This window comes from Colletotrichum gloeosporioides (assembly GCF_011800055.1).
Source record: "Colletotrichum gloeosporioides strain Lc1 chromosome Unknown consensus_10, whole genome shotgun sequence".
Lineage (NCBI taxonomy): Eukaryota > Fungi > Ascomycota > Sordariomycetes > Glomerellales > Glomerellaceae > Colletotrichum > Colletotrichum gloeosporioides.
The window spans coordinates 274450-302080 of NW_025544655.1; the positions used below are offsets into that span (position 1 = coordinate 274450).

The 27631-nt window shown below is 56.0% G+C and overlaps 6 protein-coding genes across 6 annotated transcripts; 1 reads left to right on the plus strand and 5 right to left on the minus strand.

The window, feature by feature from the left end:
- Positions 1 to 84: 84 nt before the first annotated feature.
- Positions 85 to 2463, minus strand: GCG54_00006619 (RNA-binding protein MRN1; the record flags this gene model as incomplete). The annotated part of the gene is made up of 1 exon (XM_045406618.1): positions 85 to 2463. One exon carries the CDS (start codon positions 2461 to 2463, stop codon positions 85 to 87), a length of 2379 nt encoding a protein of 792 aa, XP_045269870.1.
- A 7530-nt stretch (positions 2464 to 9993) lies between these two features.
- Positions 9994 to 11801, minus strand: GCG54_00006620 (Asparagine--tRNA ligase cytoplasmic; the record flags this gene model as incomplete). The annotated part of the gene is made up of 2 exons (XM_045406619.1): positions 9994 to 10120; positions 10180 to 11801. 2 exons carry the CDS (start codon positions 11799 to 11801, stop codon positions 9994 to 9996), a joined length of 1749 nt encoding a protein of 582 aa, XP_045269871.1.
- A 1521-nt stretch (positions 11802 to 13322) lies between these two features.
- On the minus strand, positions 13323 to 14669 carry GCG54_00006621 (Guanidinobutyrase; the record flags this gene model as incomplete). The annotated part of the gene is made up of 4 exons (XM_045406620.1): positions 13323 to 14251; positions 14308 to 14435; positions 14478 to 14485; positions 14541 to 14669. The coding sequence occupies 4 exons, from the start codon at positions 14667 to 14669 to the stop codon at positions 13323 to 13325; spliced, it is 1194 nt and encodes a 397-aa protein (XP_045269872.1).
- Positions 14670 to 17002: 2333 nt separating this feature from the next.
- Positions 17003 to 18124, minus strand: GCG54_00006622 (Cell division control protein 42-like; the record flags this gene model as incomplete). Its single annotated transcript, XM_045406621.1, has 4 exons — positions 17003 to 17068; positions 17119 to 17497; positions 17671 to 17790; positions 18105 to 18124. The coding sequence occupies 4 exons, from the start codon at positions 18122 to 18124 to the stop codon at positions 17003 to 17005; spliced, it is 585 nt and encodes a 194-aa protein (XP_045269873.1).
- Positions 18125 to 23731: 5607 nt separating this feature from the next.
- Positions 23732 to 24370, plus strand: GCG54_00006623 (uncharacterized protein; the record flags this gene model as incomplete). Its single annotated transcript, XM_045406622.1, has 1 exon — positions 23732 to 24370. One exon carries the CDS (start codon positions 23732 to 23734, stop codon positions 24368 to 24370), a length of 639 nt encoding a protein of 212 aa, XP_045269874.1.
- A 916-nt stretch (positions 24371 to 25286) lies between these two features.
- On the minus strand, positions 25287 to 27342 carry GCG54_00006624 (uncharacterized protein; the record flags this gene model as incomplete). The annotated part of the gene is made up of 3 exons (XM_045406623.1): positions 25287 to 26495; positions 26546 to 26852; positions 26915 to 27342. The coding sequence occupies 3 exons, from the start codon at positions 27340 to 27342 to the stop codon at positions 25287 to 25289; spliced, it is 1944 nt and encodes a 647-aa protein (XP_045269875.1).
- Positions 27343 to 27631: the final 289 nt, after the last annotated feature.

Genomic DNA, 27631 nt, shown 5'->3' on the forward strand with positions numbered 1-27631 from the left:
CGAGATGCAATTACAACAATTAACCAATCTTTCCGCTATGTTCCTAAAGCATCATGCTGGGGGGAGGGAAGGCAACCAGCTGACTTAGTTGGCAACCTCCTCCTCAACCCAGCCGTTCAGACCACCCTGAATGGCGAGTCCGTAACCAGCACCCATACCGCCGAAGCTGGCCTGGTACTGGTGGCCACGGCGCTCAGGGCCCTCGTGCGAGGGAACACCGCCGTTCTCGAAGCCGGGGTTCAGGGCAGGCAAGCTGACAGCACGGTTGTGCTGGCCGCGACCGTTGCCAGGTGCCAAGAGGCCGCCGATCGTGGTAGGGCCAGGGCCGGACGCACTCTGAGGGTAGCCGTTGGAGATGCTGGCCGACTGCTGGTGGCCCGAGATGGGACCCTGCGACTGAACGTCAATGGAAAGCTCGCTGGGAGAGGACTGAGCGGTGCCAAACAGAGCCTGTTGTTGACCGTACAGCTGCTGCTGGTGGGCTTGTTGTTGATGCTGAGCCTGCTGAGATACCTGATTCAAGTACAGGGTCAAGGGATTGTTGTTTCCATTGAATAGGGTGGCGGATTGCTGAGGGGTGTTGCCGTTGGTGGGAGAACCTGAGTTCTGGGAGCCAGTGGGCGGCGGCGAAGAGACACCTTCAGTACGAGGGGACTGGGCCTGCTGCTGAGACAGCTGACGAGGGGGGTTGCCGCATCGGTCCTTGCCAAAGTTGACCTTGAACTTCTTGTATTCGTCCTTGCTGCGTACAGCCTCGATAGCCTTGATGGCGTTTGCAATGTTGGTGAAGTTGACGAACGCACAGCTCTTCTCCCGCAGGGCATTGACCAGTTCGATTTCGCCATATTCGGAAAAGTCTTGTCTCAAGCGCTCCTCTGTCCACGTCTCGTCCAAGTTGCCAATGTACACGTTACGAGAGGCTCCTCCGCTAACAGCAAGGGCGATGGCAGGAGGCAAAGCACCGGAGTGCTTGCCCCAACCGATCTTGAGTCTGCGGTTGTGGATCATCAAGCCCTGGAGGTTGCTGAGAGCGTAAAAGGAAGCAGCTGCTGTAGGGTCGATGAACGTGACAAAGCAAATGTGCTTATCAGGAATGTAACGGATGTGGTGAAGGAGACCACCGCGAACGACGTTGCAAATCTCCTCGATCGTCGTCTCGGGATGGATGTTGCCCAGGTAGATGGTACGGTTGCCGAGATTGTTGATACCACCGGCGGTCGTCGCAACAGCAGCCGCAGCCACCGACTGCTGAGCCAGAGCGTTGGAGATCAAGTCACGGTCGGCACCAGTGAGCATGTGCGCGTAGCCAGGCGCAATTCCAAGGTACTGAGCAGCGTTCTGCTGCTGCGTCTTGGAAACATAAGCGCAACGGTCTTTACCGTAGTAAACGCGACGAGGGGCCTGCCACTTGGGCTCCTGAGGAAGCTGAGAGACTGCCTTGATCGCGTTGGCGATGGACAAGAAGTGAATGAAGGCGATGCTCTTCTCGCGGACGATCTTGATCGTGTCAACGGCACCAAACTTGCCAAGGTCCTCACGCAACTCCTCCTCGGTAATATCCTCCGGCAGGTTACCCAGGTAGACATTGCGGGAAGCACCCGACTGTTGGACAGCCAAAGCCACTGAGGTGGGAACCTGGGATGGCTTGCCCCAACCGACCTTGATGTCCTGGCCCTTGATGCAGAGCTTTTTCAAGATGGCATCAGAGTGGAAGTGGGTGGCAGAGCTAGCATCCAAGAAAGAAATGAAGGCGCAGTTCTTGTCGGGCAGAAGACGGACGGACTCGATTTGCCCGCTGCGGACGTGACCCAGGATCTCCTCAGCCGAAGTGTCAGGGGGAATGTTGCCAAGGTAGACGGTGCGGCTGGTGCCGGTTACCATGCCGGGTCCCATGGAGACAGGGGAGCTGGGCTGCATGGGAATCTGCATGTTGCTGAACCCACCGCTCGTGGGTGACTGAGGCTGGAAGAACTGGGGAGCGCCGTATGTCGAAGGAGAGACCATGGCCTGGTACTGCTGAGGAGACATGCTCTGCTGGACGGGGCTCATGGGGCCGTTCTGGTGCTGGTGCTGCTGCTGAGCCTGCTGCTGGGCCTGCTGGAAGCTCTGGAGGTTCTGGAACTGGGGGCTGGCAAAGGCCGCAGGGGTACCGGGCTGGAAGGGGCTTCCGAGAAGCAGTTGAGAAGGCAGCAGAGGGGTGAATTGCATGTCGAAGGCGGTGCCGGGAGTGGCCATGTCGGCGGCGGACGGAGGAGCCTGCTGGTGCTGGGTCAATGGCTGGGTGTTGATGGTGGGAATGTTGCCGCGGCGAGGGTGCCTGTCGGCAAAGCCAGAGATGTTGGAAGTGAAAGCTCCATGAGAGAAGCCGGTGTCGCTGTTGGAAGGCTTGGAAGCATGTCCGGGGAAGCGGTTGCCAGGCGCACTGGGGCCGCCCTGGCCGACCGGTCCTTGGATTTCCTGCATCCCGAGTAGATGCGGAGGGACAAGATTGTCCCGACCGATTTGGGATAGAACCGCCGTTTTGACAGATTAAACGTGCCCCGAGCAGGCACGGAAAGCTGGGGACTGGCGCGTTCGAAAGCTACGAGACTCGATGAGAACCGTAACGTCGACGTTCAACTGATCGTGTCTCAAATCTGGCCTGAAGGGTTTACGGAGTAGGCTTTGGTGTCCAAGTCGAATACAGTGAATTATACAATCGAAACAACGAAACCCAAAGTTCGCGTGTGGGCGCTTCAGAAAGCGGGACTGTCGAAAGGGATCGAACTGGAGTTGATATCTCGCTGGGTTGACTGGGCACGGAGCAGTCCGGTGACGGATCGTCTCTTTCTCTGCTGGAGCAAGAAGTTGAACAGGTTGTTAAGCTGTGTAGCAAATGTTGGAAGCAATAGTTGCGATTCGCTGGCGAGGCCGATTCTGAGGTACCGTCTGCTGAGTGAAGGTCGTGTATGCGATTCGGATCGAGTCGTACGACTTGGTGAATGGCTCCTTGCAGGTCGAGCTAGCGGTGGTCAAAGAATTATAGACGAAGGTTATACGGGCAACGAATGTGGAAGCCAAGGTAAAAGATTGGTCAAGATGGCAGAAGCCGTAACGATCGCATGAGCCAGTGAGGTCGTCAGCGGCGACTCGCGGATTGGCTGGAAAGAATAAAGAATAGAAGGTGGGAAGGTTAAGGATGAGGGCGGGCGGATGGAGAAGAAAAAGGGAGGACGGGGGTGAAGAGGAGGATTGGGGAAGGTATAAGGTGGTGAGGGTTGGAGGAGGTGAAGTTGAGAAGGGGGTGGCGGGTGGAGAGAGAAGTAGGGTAAGGTAGGAGAAGGTAACCAGAAGAGGAGAGCAGGGTTATGAAGCAGCAAAAGGAGGGAAGAAAGAAGGAAGGGGAGGAAGATGCCAGGAAGCGAGAGTGAGAAGCGAGAGAGCGTGTGTGTGCGTGAGAGGCAGGGCGTAAAAAAAAAAAGAGGTGAGCAAAAAAGCAGAAGAGCGGAGAGGGAGGAGTATGCAGTAAGGTGGCAGGCCCAGGACGGAGTCGAGAGGTAAGGGTAGTGAGGGTACACGCGCTGCGTTCCGGGGGGTTCGTGTAGGCTTTTGATTACCCAAAAGGGTGCAGCTAGAATTGGCTGCGCTAAGTTTGATGAGGTTGACCAGGATTAGGGGAGAAGAACCCACATTGCCTTGCCCACAGGAGGCTAGCAGAGCCCGGGGGATTGGAGCAGCGCGGTGCGGTTGACAGTGCAGCAGTGCAGCAGCAGCAGCAGCAGCAGCAGCAGCAGCAGCAAGCAGAATGCAGACTGCAGCGAGGGTCGGCTGGTGTTGGTACGATTCGACGAATGGCAGCAAGGTACACCGCCCGTCTGTCTTTGCTGTAGGTAGGTACGAATATCTGTAAGGTATCCTCACAAACCTCTCTTCCCCAAGAACACGTACACGTACACGGGGCAGATGGCAGACCGGCAACCACCTTGAAAGATTCCCCTGGTAGGTAGGTAAAGAGGGAGACAGGAGAGAGGAAACAAGAGAAAGAAAGAGCACGCAATGCCGGCGGGGCAGAAAAGTAAAAGGGAAGAGGGCGAGAGAGTTCTGCACTTATTCGTGGCCAAGACCATTGACAGCCGCGATATGAAGACTTGGTACTTTGCTTTTGGGTGTGTGGGTATGTATGTCCATCTACCAAGCACCTTATTCTCGCCGCCGCCAATGTTCAAATGTTTTTTTTCCATGTTCCAGCGGCTGGAAAGTACAGACGACCGACGGTGTTGAGGTACTCAGCATCACTGGACGGGTTTGACTGCGCGGCTCGTCCGTCTGCCTCGCTCTCCATTGCTTGGCTCTGCCTTCTCGGCGCTGGTCACTGATCAGGATGGCTGGCACGCAGTATCCGTACACTACCTTACCTTACGTGCGGCCCACGCACATCCATCACCACCCACCCTGACAGGAACCTGACACCCACGGTCTGAGTTGAGCCATCTCGCCCTGACGGTATGACGGTAGGACGGTCGTTCGTTGTGGTCCAGGTCCAAGTTCCAAAGGCAACTAACTCTCTGTTTCGTTGGACCTGGACGGACCTGGACCTAGACTTTTGGTAGGCCGTAGACCAGACCGGCCCAACTGGTTGATTGTCCGCGTGCCCATCCATCCGTCCGTCAGTCCATCTCGTCTTGTCAGTCGGTGCCAACGGCGGCCCCCTGGGGCCTTTGCATGAGGTCGCCCCCCTTGGTGAGTATTCTGCGTTAGAAATTACACGTCAAAGATACTTTCAACGGCGTGATGGCCCCTTCTGGGCGTGCTGCACGGTTGCAGTTAGGGGGGAGGTGGGGAGGAGAAAGAGCGCGTGGAAAGGGGGTGCCAGGCGGGTGACCAATCAGACGAGCCATCTTAGGTCAGGTCAGGCACCGCACCGCACTCTCACAGTGCTGGCAACTGACAGTGGTCGGTGGACGGTGGACGCAGTGGGGGACGAGGATGAGCTCTCGAGTCCCCAACGGGCGACGGAACATTGGACTAACCTTGTATCGCACGGGGTACGTACCGAACACAGCATGTTCCTGGCATTTCAGGCCGATCTGCACAAATAATCAGGAGCCAACGCAAGGTACATCCGTGGCACAACTCCCTGACTGGGGTCTCTGGCACTGACTTTACCAACGGTGATGAACATTGGATAAAAGTGTCAGACAGTCAGAGAGCATCGTCGATGATGATGCTCATTGTGATGTGACGGGAACCACCCTACCTATCATCATCAGCATGCTGAGGCACCTACATGATGGGACGTGCATCAACGGCGACTTGCAATACGGATACGGCTTACATCTTCTCTCGACTTGGATATTATTCGCAATGCTCCGTTCAGGCGCCCTATCCGCATGTACGTAAAAGCACACGCCTTGGGGAACCAACAGGACCCGCGCCCATCATCGACTCTCCCATTCCCCCCAAACTCAAATGCAAACCCCAAAAAGTTCGCGGCGGGTAGGGCCAGCCAGCCGTCATTTCTCATTAGCCACAGCCACGAGACTTGAACATCTACCGCCATGGTGGTTCTTTAGCGTCATCACGCCGCCATCTACGGACCACCACTGGTTTGTCTTTAGTTCGACGGGGTTCGCGCAATGGGCCGGTCCATACGTATTGCATTCGTACTTCTCTGTCGAGTCCCCTGACTAAGGTCGGTACCGTACCCAAAGTACTACTAAGTCGGTCGCCTACTCTAGACGACAAGTGTGGAAATTCCACAAATCTAGGTGAGATGAGATGCATTTGCTGCTCTGACTAGCCTGCCTGGTCGAGTTCATACTCGGCAAGGCTTGTAATCACGGGAAACTGCCTTATTCTCTGTCCCAGTCATGCACATTGCATCTCCAGGTGAGGTACGATAATCGGATAGCCTCCTCGCCCTCGCCTTGGATGCGGATGCGGGTGAGCCGCCATCTCCACAACCCGCCAACCAACCAACCACTCAGCCAGTGCCTAGGGGTCCTACTTGGCTACCGCCGTACGGATACACCAGGCTCGCATCTTCACTCTTGCAATTGTTCCCTCTACCTCCAGCCTCGGTCGGCTTAAGCCATTTTCTGCCCTCCGTCCATGACTTGTTAGTGTCGAATATCCACATCTACAGCCTTCGCGGCCCCTGGCCTGGTCCCCTTTTTTTTTTTTTTTTTTTTTNTTTTTTTTTTTTTTTTTTTTGGCCCCCTTGAAGCCCCTCTCCCCTTGGCCTGCCTTGGACCTCCATCTCCAATTGCGAAGACTCGGAGCTTGAGCCTCGTTTCTCCTGATTTGTCGGTTGGTCAAGTGCCACCTCGACTTTTAGCCCCCGTCGACCATCGTGGACTTTGCTGACTGGCGGCGGCTGGGCAGACATCCAGGGGATCTGGTCGACGCTAGCCATCTACGAACGCGATTCTCCATCTCCGAGACAACACTGAAGTGCAGTGCAAGTGCACAGCGACGTGGCCAGAGGTGAATGAGTCGGTCTTTTTGCGCTGACAGACAGAGTCAAGCAAACAAGCATTACTTACTATTAGCTGCCTTACTGGGTAACGGGGTGAATACTACTTGTGCTCTGCTGGCGCTGCATGGCCCTCCACTGTCTTCGTGCACAGCCAGCTTGCCGATATTGCATTGTCAGGTACGGGCATTCTTGCTCACCTGGTCTGCACCCAAAGCCTCTCCCCTTCCTTTCCATCCATCCCTGAGGTACCTAGGTATCCGTAAGGTGCGTCCCCTCCAAAAACCCCTGATCACATCCCTGGCCGCTTCCAGCCAGCCTTCCCCTTGCTCCCACCTGGCCGACAGGGGAAGGCACGGCCTTTTCTGGCTTGGTCTGTCCCGTTCCTAACACTTTCCCCGATCAATCCTCAAGGGTTCATCATTCTCCCCACTCAGCTTGATGGAACATTGACAGCCGCCTTTGCCAGAACGTCTTCCAAGCTCGGTCTCCACTTCAACACTCTGCCTATGCCCACACTTTGTACGGATGACCTGCAGTTAGTTGTGCGAGCCTCCCAGATATCCGAACTCCCGCCTGTCTCTCAGCGCCTCTGATGAAGAATTGAAATTGCACCGGCTGCACCTCAATCTTGCACACCACACTCGTGGAATCTGGCCCGCTCATCCCTCTCTCGGTTCGCCGCTCATCCCATAACATCTTCTGACCCCACGCTCTAGAACGCCAGAGCGCGAGAATATCGACGGACGTGCCGTTGCTCCAAAATTGCGATACAGCTCAAACCCAACGCTGCTTATCCCCCACTACACGACACTCTTCGGAGACAAGATCGACCATGCATCTGCAGCACAGTGCCTGCGGTTGGCTACGCAATGGATTTGAGACTCATCCATCTTGGACTTACAATCGGCCGGTGTTACTACCGTGATATCGACTTTCTACCCCTACGCGACCTCGGCCTGCCTCCACTTCTGTCCAGCTATTCGGATGAAACACCGCTGCAAGGAGCCTGGGTTCATCAAAACCCCCAGACTGCTACGGGGGGCTTTGGGACACGAGAATTCAACTTCAGGTCAATATCTTGAAAACCTCTAACGCGGCTGGCCCCGTCAGCCGTGGCTTAGCTTTCGCCAGTGTCCCGGCACCATCAATCATACACTTCAAAAAGCACAGCTTTTGACAGAAATGGCCAGAGAAACGTGGCTTCTGAACCCAAACTCGGGATCCCCTTGGCACCAAGCGCCGCCAAATGAGAGCCGAATGCTGCACCATCTAGATCAGATATCTTTGACCTCTCAGATCACTTCTGCAACTCTTCGCGACGCCATGTCTTGCGTTTGGCCTGCTTCAGACCCATTGGCCACAAAGCTACCCAGGCCGCTCGATTTGGTGGCCTGCTCATGGTTTGCTCGACTCAAAAGCAACGTGCAAAACGGATGCGTGAGAAGACCAATGACACTCGACACCTGTCAAGCGATCGATGTACATTCCAGCCGCTGTTCAAAGCGGACAGAATTCCCCTTGCCCATGGTGCCTTACATAGCCGCGATGGTACCAAAAGCGCCAATGCATGTGCTCGACCCGACGCAGACGCACAGCGGCAGCGGCAACGTCCACGCCCCTTGAATGGAGCGGGAACCATCAGCTGCAGGCAGTATCCGCATTAGATCCGCCTCGCATCAAGTCATTACTCGTCCAATTGTCTCTCTCATCAGATCATCAACTGACCACAGCCATGGCTTTCCTCCGCTGCCAGAAGTGCGTTTTTCTCGGGCCACCTCCCTTTGCAGAGTCGACCCACGCCACACCGTTGAGCAACAACGTCCTTGAGTCGAGCATAAAGAGACCTAGGCTGGTTGCTTTGTCGCTGTTCAATACCGGCCACAATTACCAGCCAAAATGCCATGGCGCCCTGCCATGCCATACATCCGAGGAAGCCAGCTGCCGGCGAGCATGCTCCCACCGCAGCCCTCCATAATTGGGTTTTAAGCTTCATGGATAGCCTGTTGGCTGCTACGACGTTGTGTCTTGTTCGCTGGACAAACCTTGCCACCCTTCCGAACGCCCTGTCCGACGGCTCCGGGTTCTGCGATGGACATGCCCGGCGCGCATCCCCACCACCTGCTTTACTGACTGCACCGTTCATTTCAATCTGCCGCCCCGTGAATCGTCTAGCTGTACGCGCCAGCGCCCGCTCGGTTCCTCCCCCTGAACCCCTCGGCAGCATCCAATGGTCGCTGTCCCCGCTTGCTGGCCGATCGCCGGTACATCAGTGCGCACGCGATCTGCCGCCTTCGAGGGCGGCCGCGATGGTATGCCGGTAATCGAAGGTTCAATTCGTGTTCCTGATCAATAGTCCGAACTGAAGGGACTGCTAGGCTCTAGAGAAGTTGAAAGAAAGGCATCCCGCAAAACCACAGACAAGCACAAGACGAACGAACGAAAACCTTTCGCCCTCCGAGGTCTCGGGTGATACTGCCACACACTCTCCTCGCACGACAGCCGCCTCGCAACCACGGGTCGACCGCACAGACCGGGGCTGAAGGCCGGCCGGCTCCTCGACTCGGCGGGCATCCACCAAAGTCTCTTCCCCCCTTTCTGAAGAGTAGGGCACCAAGTTCTTCTAGAAGAGGTCTGATGTGGACGCCTCAAACACAAGATCGGCCGGGCCAGGGCGAAGGAGACGCTGCAGCTTCTCTAACAGGCTCCGGGCCTTCAACCCCTCGTCCCTCAATTGGCGACTCCAGCACACCCAGTATCCGTATTTCCCCCTGTCTGCCTATGTTCAGAGACAGATCCTGGTCGAAGACCAGGAAGCATCGCCCGCGAACAGACGACACCCCCGGTCCTACGTAGTGGTGGTTGGTTTGCCTGCGTGTGTCCGTCTGCTTTTTATCCTGTCATTCCAACAGTGTGCAGAAGGCGAGAGCTTAAAGTCTGACTTGAGTTGACAAAATTTGAAGCTTGAGCAAATAAACATGTCGTGCTAGGCTCGGCTCGCGCACCATGTCTCACTATTTGGCTTTTTTGGCTTTTTGTTGTTTTCGCGTCTTTCGTCTGTCGAAAATGACGAGCTCCCCCCGGCAGGCAAGACAAGGTGACAGTATGCCAGGGCCCAATCGGCGAGTTTTCGAACCGAATTTTAATCCTCAAAGTCGACGTCACCCGAGTTGGAAAGCAACCATGTCGGGACTCGGCAGTGTTTCTGACGGAAACCGGGGCGTCTGACACTTTTGGCTGGTGCTTTGGCTTTTGTTGTCTCTTATTACAAGTCACCTTTCGCGGAGCTCACAACCGCTTCTGTCCTCCGGGAAATCATGCTCCGGCAGAGATGGTTTGAATTCCGTAACTCCTATCTAGACCGACCCGTCTCCGATACCTTTGCCCAGCTGAATGCCGGCAAACCATTGCAAAGTCCCCTGAAAAACCCTGAATGATCTCGCTGATGCCCCGCCGCAGCGTTTTCCTCTTTTCTTTTCAAGCACGCTAGACTTTCTACTACACATCACCGACCTATCTCACGACGACAGTCCACCTGTTTACGGCTTGCAACGGCCCATGTAGCGGGGGTACAAGCATGTCGTGCGGACGGTGTGCTGGTTGGCAAGCCAGGCCAGGAAACGCTCTAGACCAAGTCCGTAGCCGCCGTGGGGGGAGGTGCCGTACCTAGAAAGGTCGTGGTTAGCGCTGATGTATGGGCTCATCATTGTTAGGGAGAAACTCACTTTCTCTGGTCAGTGTACCAGTAATAGTCCTTGGACGGGATGCCCTCTCTGTCGTAAGCGGCGAGCAGCTCCTCGTAGCCCTCCATTCTCATCGATCCGCCGACAATCTCACCAACACCTGGCATCAAACAGTCGACGCTCTCGGTCACGCGGGGGTCCTGGGGGTCCTTCTTCATGTAGAAGGCCTTGATCTCGGTAGGGAAGTGGGTGAGGAAGATGGGTTTGTTGATGGCGTCGGTCATCTTGCGCTCAGCAGCCTCGGCGATGTCGTCACCAAACTTGTGGGGCTCGCCCTCCTCGTTGAGGATGGGGGGATCTTGGGCGTTAAGCCAGTCAATGGCGTCGGTGTACTTCATGCGCATGAAGGGACGGACGGGCCTCTTGAAGTCGGGGTTGAGCTCCTTGATCAAGGCGGCAATCTCCTCGTCGGCCAGAACGTTGTCAATGACACGGCACATGACCTCCTCAAGATGCTCCAGCAGGTCGGGGAACTCGATGAAGTCCAACTCGGCCTCGACGTGAGAGTACTCGGCCAAATGTCTACGGGTCAAGCTGCGCTCGGCACGGAACGACTTCTCGATACAGTAGACGCTGCCGAGACTGGGGAGGACGGTCTCGAGGTAGAGCTGGGAGGATTGGGTGAGATAGGCGGTCTCGTCGTAGTAAGGGACGGAGAAGAGCGTGGCACCGCCCTCGACCTGGGTCTGCACGAGGGCAGGCGGAGAGACCTTAGTGATCTTGAGGTCCTTGTAGGTCTTGGTAAAGGCCCACTCGACAGCCGCCCGGATCTTCATGATGGCAGACGCGTTGTCGCCGCGGAGAACCAGGTGGCGGTTGTCCAGCATCTGGGAGTCCCATTGGTTCTGGGTCAGGGAGACCTTGTTGGTGATGGCATCGTCATCCCTGGGGGCGCTGCCGATGACCTTGTAGTAGTCGACGTGCAGCTCGCGGTTGTCGGGGGCCGTCTGGCCCTCGGGCACCTTCTTCAGCTCTCCGTAAACCCAGAGGGAAGTGCCCTGCGCGAAAGTGAGGGCATCGTAGGTCTTGGTCAGATCACCGGCCTGCAGGACGCACTGCAGGTGACCGTACCCGTCAATCAAGGTGATGAAAGTGGCCTGCTTCTGCTCGCGCAGTCTGTGGATGCGGCCGGCAATCTTGACGCGGGCGCCCTTCTTATCGCCGTCGCCGAGCTCGACGTTCTTCTCGCCAATGGTGATGCGCTTCGCAGGCGGGAGTGACTCATCCTCCTTGATGACAATCTGCTTGGCGGCCTCGAGAGTCTGCAGGCGCTGCTTCTCGCGCTCCTCCTCCTGGGCCTTGTTCTGGGCGGCCTTGACCAGCTTCTTCTTATGAGCGTCAAGGGCAGACTGGGCCTTCTTGACGGCGCTCTTGGCGGGCTCCTTCCACTCGAGACGGGCGGCCTCGTCGTCGCCCGTCTTGGAGGCGCGGGACAAGAACGTGCGGCCGGGAGTATCGATGTTGGAGATGTATGCGGCGGCGAGGGACTTGAAGGGGGAGGCTTCGGTGCCCGTGGTCGTGGGCTCGTCGGCGCCGGCGTCGGTGTCGATGTAGACCTTGTCGTCTGACTTGAGGCGCTCGGCCAATTCTTGGACGGCGGCCATGTTTGCGGTGTTTCTGAAAGTGTCTGGCTTCTCTTCCACTTATTATTCAATCAGATTCGGAAAAGCGGGCGTATGTGACGATGGCCGCAGTGGACACGTTGTTTGTTGACTCGTTTCTCGTCCCGGACGTGAGGCGGGAAATTTTTGGGCTGCGGTCGAGCGAGGATGGCGGGGTAGTAAAATCGGATTGAGTTGGTGGGAACGCGAGACGGAGGGGAAATCTAAGGTGACGGAGGAGGGGTGGGCCTGATGTACCTTCCCGCAGCTGCGCTGTGTGAGTCACTAAAACCCGACCCTTCGAACCGGGAACAAAGTACACAAATGTCACCAGAGGACGCGAATTGATACAGGAGCTTCTCTCGGGCGAGCATCTTCCGTCGAGGGCCTCATTTATCTAACTGCAATTCCAGAGACCAGGCGAGGGAAGGGTGAGTCACTCATCGTGCCCAGGGGTTCGTTACACTGGTCAGACACCTTGATACCTCTACCTGACGAGGAATTTATGGTCCGTGGTTGCTACCGGCCCTCGGGCAACGCAAGGGCACACAAATCAACAGTGAATCTGGCCTGCCGGCGCGCCGGACAAGCAGAGGACGATGCCTGTGGTTCGAGCGGGTGTCAATTGAGCATTTCGATTGCTCAGAGATAAGGGGCCCAGATTGGAGAGGAGCTCGGGCCCTTGAACGATAGGGTTGGGCTCCGAAGATAGGAGTTTCGAACACACTCACTGGACTCGCTTGTTTGTTGTCAAGAGAGCCGGCAGGGCAGGTGAAAGGGGAATTGAAAGGCGGTCAACTCACCGACATACCAGGCTTGTTGATGCAGTCCTAGGATGTCATGTGATTGATGGTGTTTTTGATCTCCAAAGACATGTTGCCCGTTGTTCTCCAAACCAAGATACGGCCGGGATGTGGGGATATCGACTCGGCTGACGGCGCAAGTCACCTGGCTCTCGCTGTCTATTCATCAGGGGAATAACAATTCACTTCACTGTAGCCGAATCGATGTTAGTAGCACTCGTATCAAGATGAATGGCGCAAATAAGTAGAACATCAGGACGGGCGTGCGTGGCAGAAGGTGCAGTCGACGTGAACCCAGCTAGGGATTCGCGTAGTCAACTGTAGGCACCCAACTTATTGTTTGATGTTAGTATCAAGGCGCGATCGAAGTAACGTTTCTAACAATGGCTCGCCGTGGTCATCACATAAGTCGAACATAGGTTGGCCGAAAGTCTGGTGTAATCGCCTAGCATCTCACAAACGGCCCAGCCCCTCGACGAAAGCGAAGCAATCGGTTTCCAATCTCTAATGTAAGCCGCTAAATTCGCTGAACATAGACCGTAAATGGCCCTATGTGAGTCGATCGTGAGATGCCTTTCGCCGCCTTTGTCATCCAGCTCGTCAACCCCAAGCCAAGGTTGTGCTTCATGGGCCTAGCCCGTCCTCGTTTTGAACGCCCGCCCCATCCTCTCGTCATGGCCGCTTCCTCCCGACGCCAATATCATTCCTCAAAGTATATCGCTTACAACTCATCCTTCACCTCGGCCTCGATAGCAGCAGCGGCCTTGCCCTCTTTGCCCATCCCCTCCAGCCCCTTCTTCACCATGGAGCTCAGCACTTCATACACGACCTGCGCCGCCGCCAGCGCCGTCTCCTCGCCAGCGTTCTGGTACGCAGGCGAGACCTCAACAACATCGGCACCAACGAGGTTCAGACCCTCGATACCTCTCAGGATACGGATCAGCTCGCGGGTCGTCCAGCCACCAGGCTCAGGAGTACCGGTGCCGGGGGCAAACGCGGGATCCAGTACGTCGATGTCGATCGACAGGTACACGGGGTCCTCCGTCCCCAACGTCTCCATGATGGTCTTGACGATGCCGGCCGTGCCGATCTCATCAATGTCGTCGGCGGCGATGCGCACCCAGTTCTGCGCCGTGTCGTCCTCGTGGTCGGAAAAGTCCGTGCCGGACAGACGGGTGCGCAGGCCCGCGTGGACGGAGGGGGCGGACGTGGTGTTGGACAGGAGGCCCTCGTTGCCGGCCATCCAGAACATGGAGCCGTGGTTGAACTGGGTCGACGTCCAGTAGGAGGGGTACTTTTCCGGGTGCCAGGTGTCCAGGTGCGCGTCAAAGTGCAACACGCGGAGCTGGCCGTAAGTCTCCTTCAACGCTCTCAGCGCGGGCAGCGCCAGGCTGTGATCGCCGCCAAGGGTGATCAGCTTGGGCTTGCTCAGAGACGAGGAGACGGGCTTCCTCTGTCCCAGCTCCCTGAAGGCGGTGCTCATCTGGTCGAGAGCAATGACGTTGTCCATGGGCGTCACGGGGATGTCGCCACAATCGATAATGGTGGCCCAGTTGGCGTACGGGTTGATGTTGGCACGGGGGTTGAAGCCACGGAAGGACGTCTGTCTGCTGGATGCCTGGCGAATCGCGCGGGGACCGAAGCGAGCGCCTGAGGATCATGTTTCAGCTGATGGGTTCTCACAAGCGATGCGGAGGCGTTGATACCTGGTCTGTAGCTCACGGCTGTGTCAAAAGGGGCGCCGATGATGGCGATGTCGTAGAGTTCTTGTGGGGTGGTCAAGCACTTTGCGTGCTTGAGATGAGCAAACGTGCCGATGCCCGTGAAACCTATACTTGTGAGTTGAGTATTTCATGTCATCGACGATGGTCATTACGAACCCCACTGCCAGAAGAGTCAGTCATGATGCCTACTCATAATGTCAGAAAGTCGGACTCACCTCAAAGCCCCATTTGGCCTCCAGCTCATCCAGCTCAGCCTTGGTCCATTCCTTGTCGTCACCGTGGTTGCCACAAGCAGAAGCTAGCAGAGCCGACGAGCAGCCCAGCAGCAGAGAAGTCAACTTCATGGCCCGTGTCTTTCTTCGCGTAATGGATGAGTTGCTGTTGCGTCTGCTGTTGATAAAGTTGAGGCGGGTGGGCTGAGAGGTCGAGGTTCAGACAAGGAGAAGACGGCTGGGAAAAAATGAAATGCTTGGTTTCAAGTCTATCGGGAGAAGTGCATGACAACTTAAAAAGACCAGCCGATTCGGCGGGACCGGCTCAGTGCACCGCAACCGGCCCGGCCTCCATTTGGAAGATGGCCTCAGTCTGCTACTTTCATAGATATGGCCGATTCGCCCACCTTCTTCGTTGCCGAGAAGGGCGCTACCTAGTCTCCAGTCGAAGCTCCCCCGAGGGGAAAGATACCCGCTGGCCGTGGCCCAATTGGCCAATGCATCCACCGTCGTCCGTCGTTGCGGTGTCAAGCTCCTGGCCGGAGCTTCTAGGCTCCCGGAAAATGCGGAGAACATCGGGTTCGAAATAGGCAAGCTATCCGTTCTGACCAGTCAATCGACCTCCATATCCGAGGGGGGCAATCAACCATCAACCAATGCATTAGCCTATCTTCGGCCCTCTGCTCCTTGGGTCGAATGGCCCCCGCGGAGGATGGAGGGGTAGCGTGGCCGCCGGCGAAGGGACTGTGGGGCCGGATATGCTGCTAAGCAGCGTCCGATTTCCTCCCGCTCCCCGATAAGATCTTGGAACAGCCTATATGCAATGATCAACAGGAGGTGCATATATCCATGAGAGTCGCCAATCCCATCCAAACCCAGCCGCACTCGATACTCTCAGAATTCGTCAACAACCTGCCGATTGACGGGTGGCTGACGTGCCTAGGCGCCAAAATACCCCAAGTGAGCATCATCGGTTGGCCAATACGAACCCCCCTTTACTATCAGAGGCCAGAGCCTTGCATGCCTTGACCATCGATATCTCCACTCTTGTCCCCGGGGGCCCCCATGGCCTTCCTCATGGCGTTCGTAACCGGCTCCCGACATAGTATGCAACACCAAAGGCAGCGAGAGGAATAAGTCCAAATGCGGGGGAGGCAGGAATGAGATTCAAAGAGAAGAGGAAGAAGCCCGGGTCTCCCCCGCGGGGCGTTTGAACCCTTTAGTAAACGGCACTAGTCTGACCACATCTGTCTCGCATTGATGGTGGCAGAGGCGCCCGAGGTGCGACGTCATTCTCCTTATGCAATACGCCTACCACACCTCAGCCCAAAGATCGAGGGGACCAAGGGGGTTCCAGTGGTCGTTGCGCCTCTGTGAGTCGTCTCCTGGGCAAGATTGCAAGTAAGGCGTAGCGGAACAAAGAAAGCGGTTGTGTGGCAGCGTCAAGACCTCCGGGCAGTTGGAACAACAACGCCGTCCATGTCGCAAAACTTACTGCTCACCGTTCATTGCCCATCGCGTGTGTTTGTCTGCCTCAACGTGGTGGCGGTAATTCTGCCATCTCTCACTCTTCTTCTCCCGCAGGCACCATCAGGGCCTTTGGATGGCGTACTCGGAGCCGAGAGAGGAACTTGCACGCAGGAATGACTCGCCGGGCCGATAGGTGGTGTAAACACCGAGTCTGTGGTGCGGTGGACGAAGCAAGGTTCCTGGACTGGCCGGTGCTCATCGTCAATGTGTCTGTACGCCCGTCCAATCATCGCAAATTGAACCGAATAGAGAATAGGGTCACCAGGCACTTCAGCGCGAAAAAAATTGACCATCGATTTAAAGTGCACTCCAATCGCCAAACTGTCCTATCGAAGTATTCCTGCCTGCGTGTGATGAATTTACCCATCCCTAAATGTAGAAAGAAGCAAGAAAGACCACCAAGATCCGGGCTAGGGAACAAGGAGTTTGAGGGGCTAGGAAGAGGGAAGAGGGTAGTAGGTTGGGGGGAGAGAGATAAGGGGGGAGGGGGAGGCGATGAGAGGACCTTTGGGAATTTGTGAACCAAGTATACAAGGGGAAATACAGCCCGTCGTTTTGATCCATTTCCCTCTTTTCCTGCAGTCCCCCTCGCGACGGAAAATGCCTGATAGCCCAGACTGTCGGTCAGATGGTCCAATCCAAACCTCGCTGTCGTTGAACCAGGAAGCCCAATCCATTAATTCGCGAGAGATGACAGCCCTGAACGGTTCCATAGTTGCGGCTAACCAAGATCCAGCGTGTCCTATGCCATGCGCGCTGCAAACAAAAAGAGGCCCAAAATGCCATTCAAAGCCGGATGTCCAGAACCGTTTGCGCGCGCATCTGGAAGGCAAGAGAAAAGGCCCAAGCCTGGTTCTCGGCTTTTTCGCTCGCCGCCAGAGCCAGAACCCGGGCAGGGCGGAAGGAAGCGAGACCCGTGGGGAGAGGGTTCGCAATCAGAGGACAAGGCACTTGTGCGACTTCTTCTTGGGAGCAGGGGGCTCCAGAGCCGCAACGATCGCCTGTACGCGGGTTAGTCGCGCATCACAGCAACGATGGAGAAGAGCCGTACCTCATCAAAGACATCCTTCAACTTGAACTGCGTCAGAGCACTGCACTCGACGTACTTCACCGCTCCCAAGTCCTTCGCCATCCGCTCGCCATCCTCTTTCCGTACGGGAGACATCTTCTGCTTAGAAAGCTTCTCGCGCACGCTGGGATCCTCTCTCAAGTCCACCTGGGTGCCAACGATAAGGCAGGGGACGCCAGGGCAGTGGTGATGTACCTCGGGGAACCACTTCTCGCGGACGTTCTCGAAGGAGGCGGGTGATGTGACGCTGAAGCAGACGAGGAAGACGTCGGTCTGGGGGTAGGAGAGGGGGCGCAGTCTGTCGTAATCTTCCTGACCGGCGGTATCGAACAGTCCCAGGGTGTAAGGCTCATCTCCGATCCTGCAAAAAGTGGCCATCAGCGCAAGGCCTACCAAGTTTTCCCAAACAATGCCAGCAGATTCCATTCCCTTGATCCTCCTATCCCTTTTGTCCGTCCATTCGTGCTGGGTCCGCCTCTTCAAAGGGCCTTGGAGCCTGGTGTTTGAGTGTCTGGAGGCGCTGGAGAAACTCACATTACAGTGACGGCGTAGTTATCGAAAACGGTCGGGACGTATTCGGAGGGGAACTTGTTCGTCGTGTAGCTGATGAGGAGGCATGTCTTTCCGACCGCACCGTCGCCGACGACAACGCACCTGGAGGATGAGGGTCAGTTCTGGTCCTGAGCACAATGCCCGGTGACATGCGCGCTTTGATGACTGCGGTGAGAGCGAGGGAGAGAGAGGGGTCGGCCCAATCCAGAGGCAGCCAGCGCAAGAGAGGGCAGCCTCGGCCATCTGGATGAATGGGCAGTCTGGCCATGACGAGCGACAATATCTAGATGGGCGTAGATATTGAGGCAGGCAGAACAGAGCGACACAGCTGGAGTCGAGGGACTACAACTTGTGACTGGGCAAGGGGATGGAGATGGGGATAGGGCCACGGCAAAACAGGGAGAAAATGTACGCACTTGATAGTAGCGACGACCATTGTCTAGATCAAAGATGCTCCTGTGCAGGAGCAGAGACCTGGGGAAGAAAAAAATAAGACTGGTCTCTCAGTCTCTCCCTTATCGCGCGGCGCGTCGTCGAGTGTCTCTGGTCTTGTCGGGGTGTGATTTCCAGGCGGGTAAGGTAGGCAGGTAGGTTGGAGAGTGGCAGTGGTAGTTGGTAGCAGTGGTGGTTGCCGTCGCTGCAGGGCGAAAGATGGGTAGTGGAGACGGTCGAATCGAAATGGGGGGGCGCGGCGAGCAGGAGGAACGTGGAACGGGTCCTTGTTCGAAGCCGCAGGTAGGCAAGCAGGGCGGGTGGTGGTGGTGGTGGTTAGTTGGAGAAGGAGAGAGGGTCCAGGGTGAGCAGGTCGAGTAGGCCCGTCTTGCAAGGTAAGCGTGGGATTGGAAGTGTAAGGTAGCGGCGTCGCAGCAGCGGTAGCGGCAGGAGAGCAATAGCGGCAGACGCAGGAATAAGGCAGGGCCCGGCCAGGCAAGCTAGCGGGTCGGGTAGGTGAGCGGGTGTGAGTGGCAGAGGAGGTCAGTTGTGCGTGGTGTTGTCGAGTAAGAACGGCCAACGGAGAGGAGCAGGTGAGCAGGCGAGGGACGGGAGGGAGAAAAAAAAAAAAAAAAAAAAGGAAAGGGGGGACNGGGGGGGGGGAAAAAAAAAAAAAAAAAAAAAAAGGCAAGAGGTGACACTGGCGAAGGGTGATGAATGGGGCCGTCCCAACCAAGGTCGCAAGTGAGATGTCGTCGGGGATTTTTTTGTGTTCTTTTTTAGCAGCGATGGCGCCGGGCGGTCTCGACACACGCGGGAAAGTGGAACAGCAGGCCCGACCTGGACGTAAGGTAATAGAAGGAGGGGGGGAAAGGGGTCACCTTGGGGGGTGGAAAGCCAGAGGCGAGGAGCGGGCAAAAATGAATAATGAAATAAGTTTTTTGGGTGACGACCAGAAGCCTGAGGACCTGAACGCTTTGAGTGTGAGGTGTTCCGTCAGGGAAGGAAAGCACCATGGACTACGGATACCTGGACAGACAAAAAGTACCTGCGACGGCAGGGGATCGAGGGTTAGAAAATAAGAAAAGAGAAGAAAAAAAAAGAGGGAAAAGATTCCGCACGCAAACCGGTGATTAGTAGATACGATGGGCGGCTGTAGGAACAGTACCTTGCACTGCGAGGCTTGTGTTGGTTCTGCCAAATAAGATAAAGGCATTCGAGGTTAGAAAAAGCAAAGAGAAAATTAAAGGTTCCCTCTGAGGTTGCTGTTGATCATGGCACGCACGCAAACTTTGGTCCCATCTACGGAGGCAGGCAGCGGCTGCAGTAGCACGAGTAGTGGTACCAAGTCATGGTCCAGTGGCCATGGCCAAACTCGTAGCGGACGGGGTGTCATGGAGCATTATACTTGGTAGGAGCATGCCAGCTTCTTTCCGGAAAGCAACGTAAATTAGATCCATGAATGGCAATCTACCCAGGCGGACCAGATATTGCTGACCCTTCTCAGAGGCTAAAGATGGCAACCTATCAACCTACCTATCTTACCTTGCCTTGGACACACACACACACACACAACACATGCGAACCGGAAAGGGGGAAAGAAACCCGCCCTCCTCTCATCACGAATACCTTTGACAGAAAGGTCGGTGATTCGGGGGACGGGGAGAGGCGTGGGAAGGGGGTTTTGCAAGGCTGAATCTTGCAAGTTTTGGGATTGGCGCCTGCCCTTGGACGGGAGTTCACTGTTCCAAAGGGATGGATGGCGCCTGGCCAGTGGCTCTCGGGTACTTGGGACGGCCTATTGGTGCAGTATTAGCTGCGAGCTGGACGGCATGGCCCAACCCCGGAAGGTCGACGAAGCAGAGCCCAGGGCAAACCAAGCACCGCCTTTGGAGTTTGGAGTCTGGACTGGGGTTCCCATCAACCTCAGCGAACCATCACGCCTGGGCTGGCCTGCGTCCAAGGGGTACGTAGACCCGTACGAGACGGACAAGACGTTGCCAGTCAGTCCCAGTAGCCAATGCCCGGATGGTCCCTCCTCTCGCTCGTCCAGTCTTGTCCGAGATGCAGCAGCATGGACGGGAGGGTAAACAGCCGCCCAAGACTGAGGCACGCACATGGGGTGTCGTCCCTGTCATTGGCACTGCGTATTTGACATCTCCACCACCATGGTGATGAGGTGAGTTGGTCGAGTCTTGGGTTCGGCTTGGTGGTTCCGTCTCGCTCGGGGTCGGACGCGGGGCACTCGTAGCTTGTTTTCGTTGACCTCCTCTTTCTTTGCTCACCGCCCTCACCAACCACTTTTGCTACCCGTAAAGAGTGGACCGGTCCCTCGTCCACGGTTTAAGCGGGACGCTGGATCTGCTGGCTTGGAGTTCAGCAGAGAAGAAGATCGTGAGCCGGGCTCATTCCGATGACCATGGCGCCAGGCCCGGCCACTCGAGGCTGGCGGCTACCCCTACACACTTCGCAGTTCGTGGTGACATTGGGTGTCATCTGTCGGCAGAGTGGCTGTTCGTACGTACATGGAGTGCCAAGTGGTGCTGCATCTCAAGACCGTGACCCAAGGACCCTCGTCCTGCGTAAATTGGGGGTGGTCTCTCCACTCCATGCAGCGCTGCGACTTTAACACGCAAAATGCATGTGCATATCTCGCGGTACGTACCGGTTTCTAGGGTAAAGTGGGCCCAGGACGACACTGGTGGACCGAGCGACGCTGACGCTGGCCACCGCCCAACTCCAGCAGTGCAGTGCAGTCCAAGCTTCTTCTGTAGCAAGACCCAACCAAGCAGGTGCACCGCCAGCTCCCAACACCACCACCTCAGCTCCAACGTCCAACATCTATCTACCAACCTACAGATACCTTTGGGTGTCATTATGGTATGCACATGCAGCTCAAGCATCAAGCACAAGCACAAGCACGAGCACGAGCACAGGTAGAGGGAGCAAAGCACAAGCAGCGGAACCGACAGCTGCACCTCATTCCTGACATCACGCCAACCAATTTGCGGCCCATTTTGCTTTTCACCTCCCGCTGCATCTGCGACTGCACTTGCACCTGCCATTGCCGTCTTGTGTCACCTCAGCCCGCCACGGTGCACCCCAATCACTCTCAACTCGGGTCGTGATATGTCTAATCGGAGGCATCCTGCTGTATCCGCGGATTCATCGTCAGATACAGGGAAACCCACCAGTTCGTTCTCGCTTCAGTAGAGCTATGCCGTTGTGCAATTGGCCCCCACGCAGTCCACCCTCTCTCTCAAGCCATTTTGATGTCTCTTTTAAAACATCCAAAGTCAAAACCACTCACCCACCTTCACACTTCTCTCTCCCTCCCCGTCTAACCCCGAATGCACAGAGCAGTTTGGGGCCCTAAAGATGGAAATCAACGCAAGTTTGTCCAGCAAGGTTATTTCTTTCCCATCTACCTATCCAAACTCCGGCCATTTCCTTTTTCTCACGTAACCATCCGACGGCTCCCGCCACAATGCGTATCCTGGCCTCACCATCTCGGAGCAAAATCGTAAGTTTGACCACCACCGCCGCCGGCTTTCTTCCGCCTCACAGCGGCCGTGTATCGAGATGGCAGGAGCACCGGATCCAGACCGTTCTCTTTGCCATTTGTCCCGAGTGTTACTTTCAAAGCGGCTGCAAATCCTGGCCCGCTGGGTCCCACGCCTCCTGCCCTGCACCGATGCTGGAACGGTGCATCGGCTTAAGGTGACCTACCTTACCCGGGCGTATCCGCACCTCCATAAGCCACGGGGCCCACGACCCTAAAGATTGGCCAGGTAGCGATACTTGAACCTCCCTACGGATATTCACTCACTTGACCGTGAGAACTATCTGGGCTGTTTCAGTCAACACCTGCCGAAGAATAAGAAAGCCGAGTTTCCTCGACGTTGGCTAAGCATCATGTTGCTAGCAGTGTTTACTCACACGGACAGCGTCAGGACAACTTGCTACGCCCGAGGCGCCTGTGCGTTAGGTTCATCCAGCAAATACTTCGGCAACCCTTCCTTTGTCTCTGGCTCGAGCGGCCTTGACACAAAATGCCAAAATTGAGACGCCATCCCAATTGCTGGTTGTGGTATGTCGTGTCAGCTAGAGACACGTCCCCTATGCAGCTTTCCTTCTGCCGCCTATCGCCGCAATTACTCGTCGCCGTTGGTGACAGAAAACGTGGGAAATCGAGACAACAAAGGACAAGGCACGCCAGAGATTTGGGGACGGAGGGCGCCACGCTGCAGACGATCCCCTCGCAAGTCATTTGGACGACACGCACTTGAGGCAGGTCCCTGGGGCAGGGAATAAGCCAGACGGGGGACCGGTCAACGGATACCCGCAGACTTCTTCAATGCTTCCATCCAGCCATGACTCCGGCACCTGGCACAATGGCTTCGGCTTGCTGTCTCGCATCGTCTTGCCCTATTACTCCAGCCCGATGTTCCGTCGCAGAAAGGGCAATCCAATCTACCGTCTTGGGGGAAGCTAAGCAGTCTACATGCCATTTTTCCGCCCATCGTCATTCCCAGAATCCCAGTACCGCTGCGTCCCAGGGTCCAACGTGATCGAATACCGGGATCTCCGACATAAAAGGATGGTCCACGGCTCGTGCGCAACGGATTGGTGTTGACGACGGGGAACAGCTCCCAAGGGGTCATTGGTTCATCACCGTCACTGAGGTGTCAGTGTTATCTCATGATTGTCCCGCTCCCTTCAGACAGCATCTATATGCCCCTGCAGTTATTTCTCATTGTTGTGCAATAATGAGTACGAAAGTCATTGCAACTAGCCAGCCGAACAGACGACCCAACGCCTTCCCGTGAAGGCTGCGGCTCGGAGTGGGAAAGGAAGGAGACTTGACAGTTCCGGCCGCCTTTGTTCCGATTGTTTGCCGTCCCCCCTCGAACTTCGCCTCATCTTTGTGCACCAGATTGCCGTTGTGTTGCACCCATTCGGTTTGTTTGTTCACCCTTGCCATTGCCCCGGAACGACCGCCCTGCCGTTGGACTTGCCCAACGACATCCCGTAATACCTACCTAGGCAGTGTAAGTTGCAGCTTCGTGGACAATCAATCGCATGTGCCCTACGGCCAATTGACAGGCAGGCGCTCTCGCCAGCCCCGGGACAGCGGAAAGTACAGGTACCTTCATCGACAGCTCTCATACCCGGATCAGCAGGTGCTTGTCGAGTGCCAAGTACCACTACGACTGCCACAGACTCGGGTCTTGGGGTCGCTAGCTCAGGGCACCCCCCTGCATGCCCGTCCCTCCTTTGCAGATCATCGCTCAAGCCACGCAAATTCCTTACTACAGCTGCCTCAACTTCATGCGTCGCCTCGCGCAGCCACCTCATTCTGAATACCTTACCACCGCTGCCTAGAGTCAGACCGCTCAGTTCCCGACTTTGACGACATCTCACCCCGACGAGTACGTGCCACTCTCGTTTAAGTGCAACCTTTTTTATTTTTCTTTTTTTTTCTTCCGTCGTGGGACACTACAGCACACCACCGTTGCCGTCTCGGCCCTTCTGCCACAATATCACCAACTACATCCGCCCCGGCCCAGCTTCCGACCCCCCCGTCTGCCGCCGTGCTGCATTACACACCATGGAGACGGACCACATCGACCAGCTGCTGGAGCGCTTTATCATGTTGCTGGATGAGTATACCGTTCTGCGAGAGCTCCTCAGCAAGACTCAGGCTGGCATGTATCAGAACATCGCACGAGCCAACTTCTCCGCAGAGAGGGGCGTCAGATACGGCCCGGACTATTACGACGAGCGCATGCAGGCTTCGAGAATCCTCTCGATCTCTGCCGACAGCAAGGGTGTCCCTCGCTACGAGCTTGTCAAGCCTGCAGAAGATGTAACGAGCCCAGGGACCCAAGAGGCTCCAGTCGGCGAGCGGAAACCCGACGGCCAAGATGAGGCTCCGGCTGACGAGGTCGAGCCAACTGAAAAAGCAAAGGACGCGACGAAGGCAACGAAGAAGAGCAACGACCCTATTCGGTGGTTCGGCATCCTCGCGCCGATGCCTTTGCGTCAGGCGCAAACGTTGTCGGTCAAGGCCGTGCAGGACGTGATTCCTCGTCTGGTCTCTGTCCAGGCTGAGATGAAGCATGTGGAAATCGAGGTCAGGCGGGCACAAAAGAAGCGGGCCAAAGCTGAGGCTGCTCAGAAGAAGATTGACGAAGCGGCGGCAAGTCGCGAGTCGCACGCCCCCAGGACAGCAGTTGATTCTACGTAACCGGGCATCCCACGCAACCGCAACCTCTCAAACCATCCATGACTTGCGATTTCAACCCAGGAAATCCACGAGTATTGTCACATATTTCTTCTCGGGTTAAACGTGGTCAGGGGTCAGTCTAGAGCTCACTATTTGAAGCCGCCTGCCCCGCAAGAGGTCACTGGCAGATACCTCCCTAGATGAGAACGGCTACCGCCAATATCTCCATCAGGTCTTATTCCCATCAATCCTCACGTCCTAACCTAGACTACACTTGCAGTGCAACTCGTTGGCATTCGGTCACTTTCAATATGTGGCTGTTTGTGTCTCTGTTATGGAGACTGACGTGAACTGGTCGAGGATCTACACTACCCGAGTGTGGCATGGGATCGTTTTGTAATGGCGAGGCTCTCATCTAGACAACTAAGTAACAGTATAGGGTGTGCGCACCGGTGAGAGGACTAGACAAATGTGGTGAATGATCCCCTGAAAGAGAGCGTCGACCCAAATAGCATCCTATGTGCAGGCCCGTATCTAGATAATGCGCGCAAACTTTGAATCGGGCCTGGTGGGCAACGAAGACATCATGACCAGGTTTGACAGATATGCTGCTATCAATATACATGATTCTCAGTCAATGTTTGTCGGTCCGCTGACAGTTGTGATTTCACAGAAAAGTTTAGAACGCCAATAATCCTCATTGATCAGCATAATTGCCCAATAGTACAGAATATGTACTTATCTATTGCAGTAATGTCGCATGGTAGTGGTGCCCCTTCTATGTCTTTCTCTCTCGGAGCATGCTCTTATGGAACCCCCTATTTTCCCTGTGCTCAAGCATCGTCATCGATTCAAGTACAATTTCAAATTCTTCAGGCACACAGGAAATATTGCCGCGAAGGCAGGAAAACCAGGTGGTCTCGTTCCTGGCAACCGTCTAGCGGAATCTATCTAGGGTTTCTAGGACGTCGTCCAAGGACTCCTTCAACGGGTGGCCGGTGCCCACATGCCTCTGTAACCGCGCAGCTATGCCGAGAATGGCGCCCGTAGAGTGTACGTACCGCTTCCTCATGCCCTCATGAGCACTCACGAGCAGAGCTGTTGCCAGTTGGAGGGCAGCAATCTGGGCCTCCTGAACGAGAAGAGGCTGTTCGGCCTCCGGAACGTCCCAGGCGGCGACAGCAGTGACGTAGGCCATCCAGTCCTCCCTCGCACCACCATCCTCCCCCTCCACGATTGGCAGAAGAACACGCACAATCTCGATCCCGCGGGCTGCCTCGATTTCATCGCCTAAAGCCGACGTGTGCTGCAGGATGGCTATCAAGTCGGCCGTGAGGGCCTGCCAGCCACCGTGCGTGGAGAACTCCTCGAGTCCTGCCTTCTCGACGAGAATGCCCTCCAGACCAACCAGGACGGGTGACCGGAAGTCTAGTCCAGAGGGAGAACTGGACTTGAACAGGTCGATCAGCATGTCTGTGAGTCCCGCGGCTTCTTTCCGCAGAAGCTCGTTGTCGTCCTCGCGAAGCCAGATGGCCAAGGTCCTCACAGCTGCCAGGATGAGAGGATCTTCGTGGACGTTATCCTTCTTGGACTCCCAAGAAATCGTGAGCCTCTTCCCGCCGGATGTGTCTGTCTCTTTGGTGCGTGCGTCGGGGTGCAAGCCGAACGTGCCCGCCACTGACGCGTCCCACCTGTCTCTAAGAAACTCGATGGCCAACGACATGGCTTCCGAGATTGTCCTTCGGAGCTTCAGCAGGTAGTCTGGGGGCATGACCATCGCACCTGGCGACTGATCGTCGTCAAGGCTTCTCACTAAGTAGCCGACAAAGTGTGTAGTGACGTCGAACGCCGAGCCAATTCGCTGGGCGACGGACGGATAGGTTGGATCATTAAGAAGTTCTAGCATTCGTGGCAAGGTTACTCTCGTGTCAGTCAGGAGGAGAGTGATGAGGAGGTAGGAGAAAGGCTTGTCGTCTTTCACGTCGCTGGTGAAGAGAAGCTTTGCCGCATCCTCGTGATAGACCTCGAGCAAGGAGGCCGCCGCGATGGTGTAGGCGTTCCTAGCCTCGGGCGTAGGTCTGCTTGTGAGCAAAGTCTTGATGAAATTGACGATAGTCTTAATCCATGTTGGATTCGACGGGAGCGCCTGCGAGCGTGTAAGTCAGCCGCCTGCGTCTTTTCGGGGGGAGGACCTACCTGTGCATCGGAATTTCGGAGGAACTTGCCGAGGAATTCAAGCAGAGTGACTCCATCTGTTCCCTTGAAGGATGAGACCAGGGCCTGGATGGTGCTGTCGATTTTCTCCCTCAAGATCACTCTGTCCTCGGCAAGGTCCATGCAGTTGATGTACGCGAAAGCAAAGATTTCAAGAGCCACCGGGTCACTCGGTGCAATCTCAACCAGCGGGCTTACATCCTCAATTTCTGAAAATACCCGAGCGCCTTCTGGGAAGACGACAAGTGCAAGAATGGCCTGCACAATCAGCCGAGATGTCTCGCCAGAACTGCCCCCTTGAGAGTTAGCGTTGCAACTTTCCCCCCTGAAAAATGTCTTTGGTCGACGCACCTCCGTAGCAAGCCTGACACAAGCAGGGGCAGCCTCCCGACAAGCCTCTTGTCTCTCTTTGCCTGGTCAGGCAGTAATGATGTGAATGTGTGTATGACTGAGACGGCCAGGTCCAACATGTTTCTGGCGTCCGCTGCCTGAGCCGACTGGGCGGACGAGCCCGTCTTCACGAGCCGGTCGAGGAATCTGGGGGGAACGCACGCCCAGAGGACGGAAACCGTCTCTGCGTCATCCCTAAGTCCTTGGGAGTTGTCAAGCACGCTTTTGAGGAGCGCCAATCCTACGAATCTTGACGTGTCGTCCTTGGCTTTCAGCATGGTCTGAATCTGATCGAGTGAGGCTGTTTGCTGTGTTGCTTGCGAAGCTTCAGGCGTCTGTGAGGCAGCCGTCTGCGGATCCGTAGACCCTGAAGACTCGTCTTGATCCATTTCGTTCGAATGACGACGACGTGGTGTACTCTACAAATGATCAGGCTAAGTCTAGAGTAAGTCGAGTGAGTTGTAAGTCGGATTGGGATAATTTCCAGTGGTCAACATTTGACAACGCCCGCGCCCTCTTTCATGAACACCGTCAGTCGTTTTGGTAGGGCTCCCCGTTAAACAGAGAATGTCGGTCAACAGTCTGCCGATCTGCAAACAGAAGCTGCCCGAAGCCAAGACCAGAAGAACAACACTCTCGTGGAAAAAATGCCCCGCGCAGATTTGACCCAGCAGATCG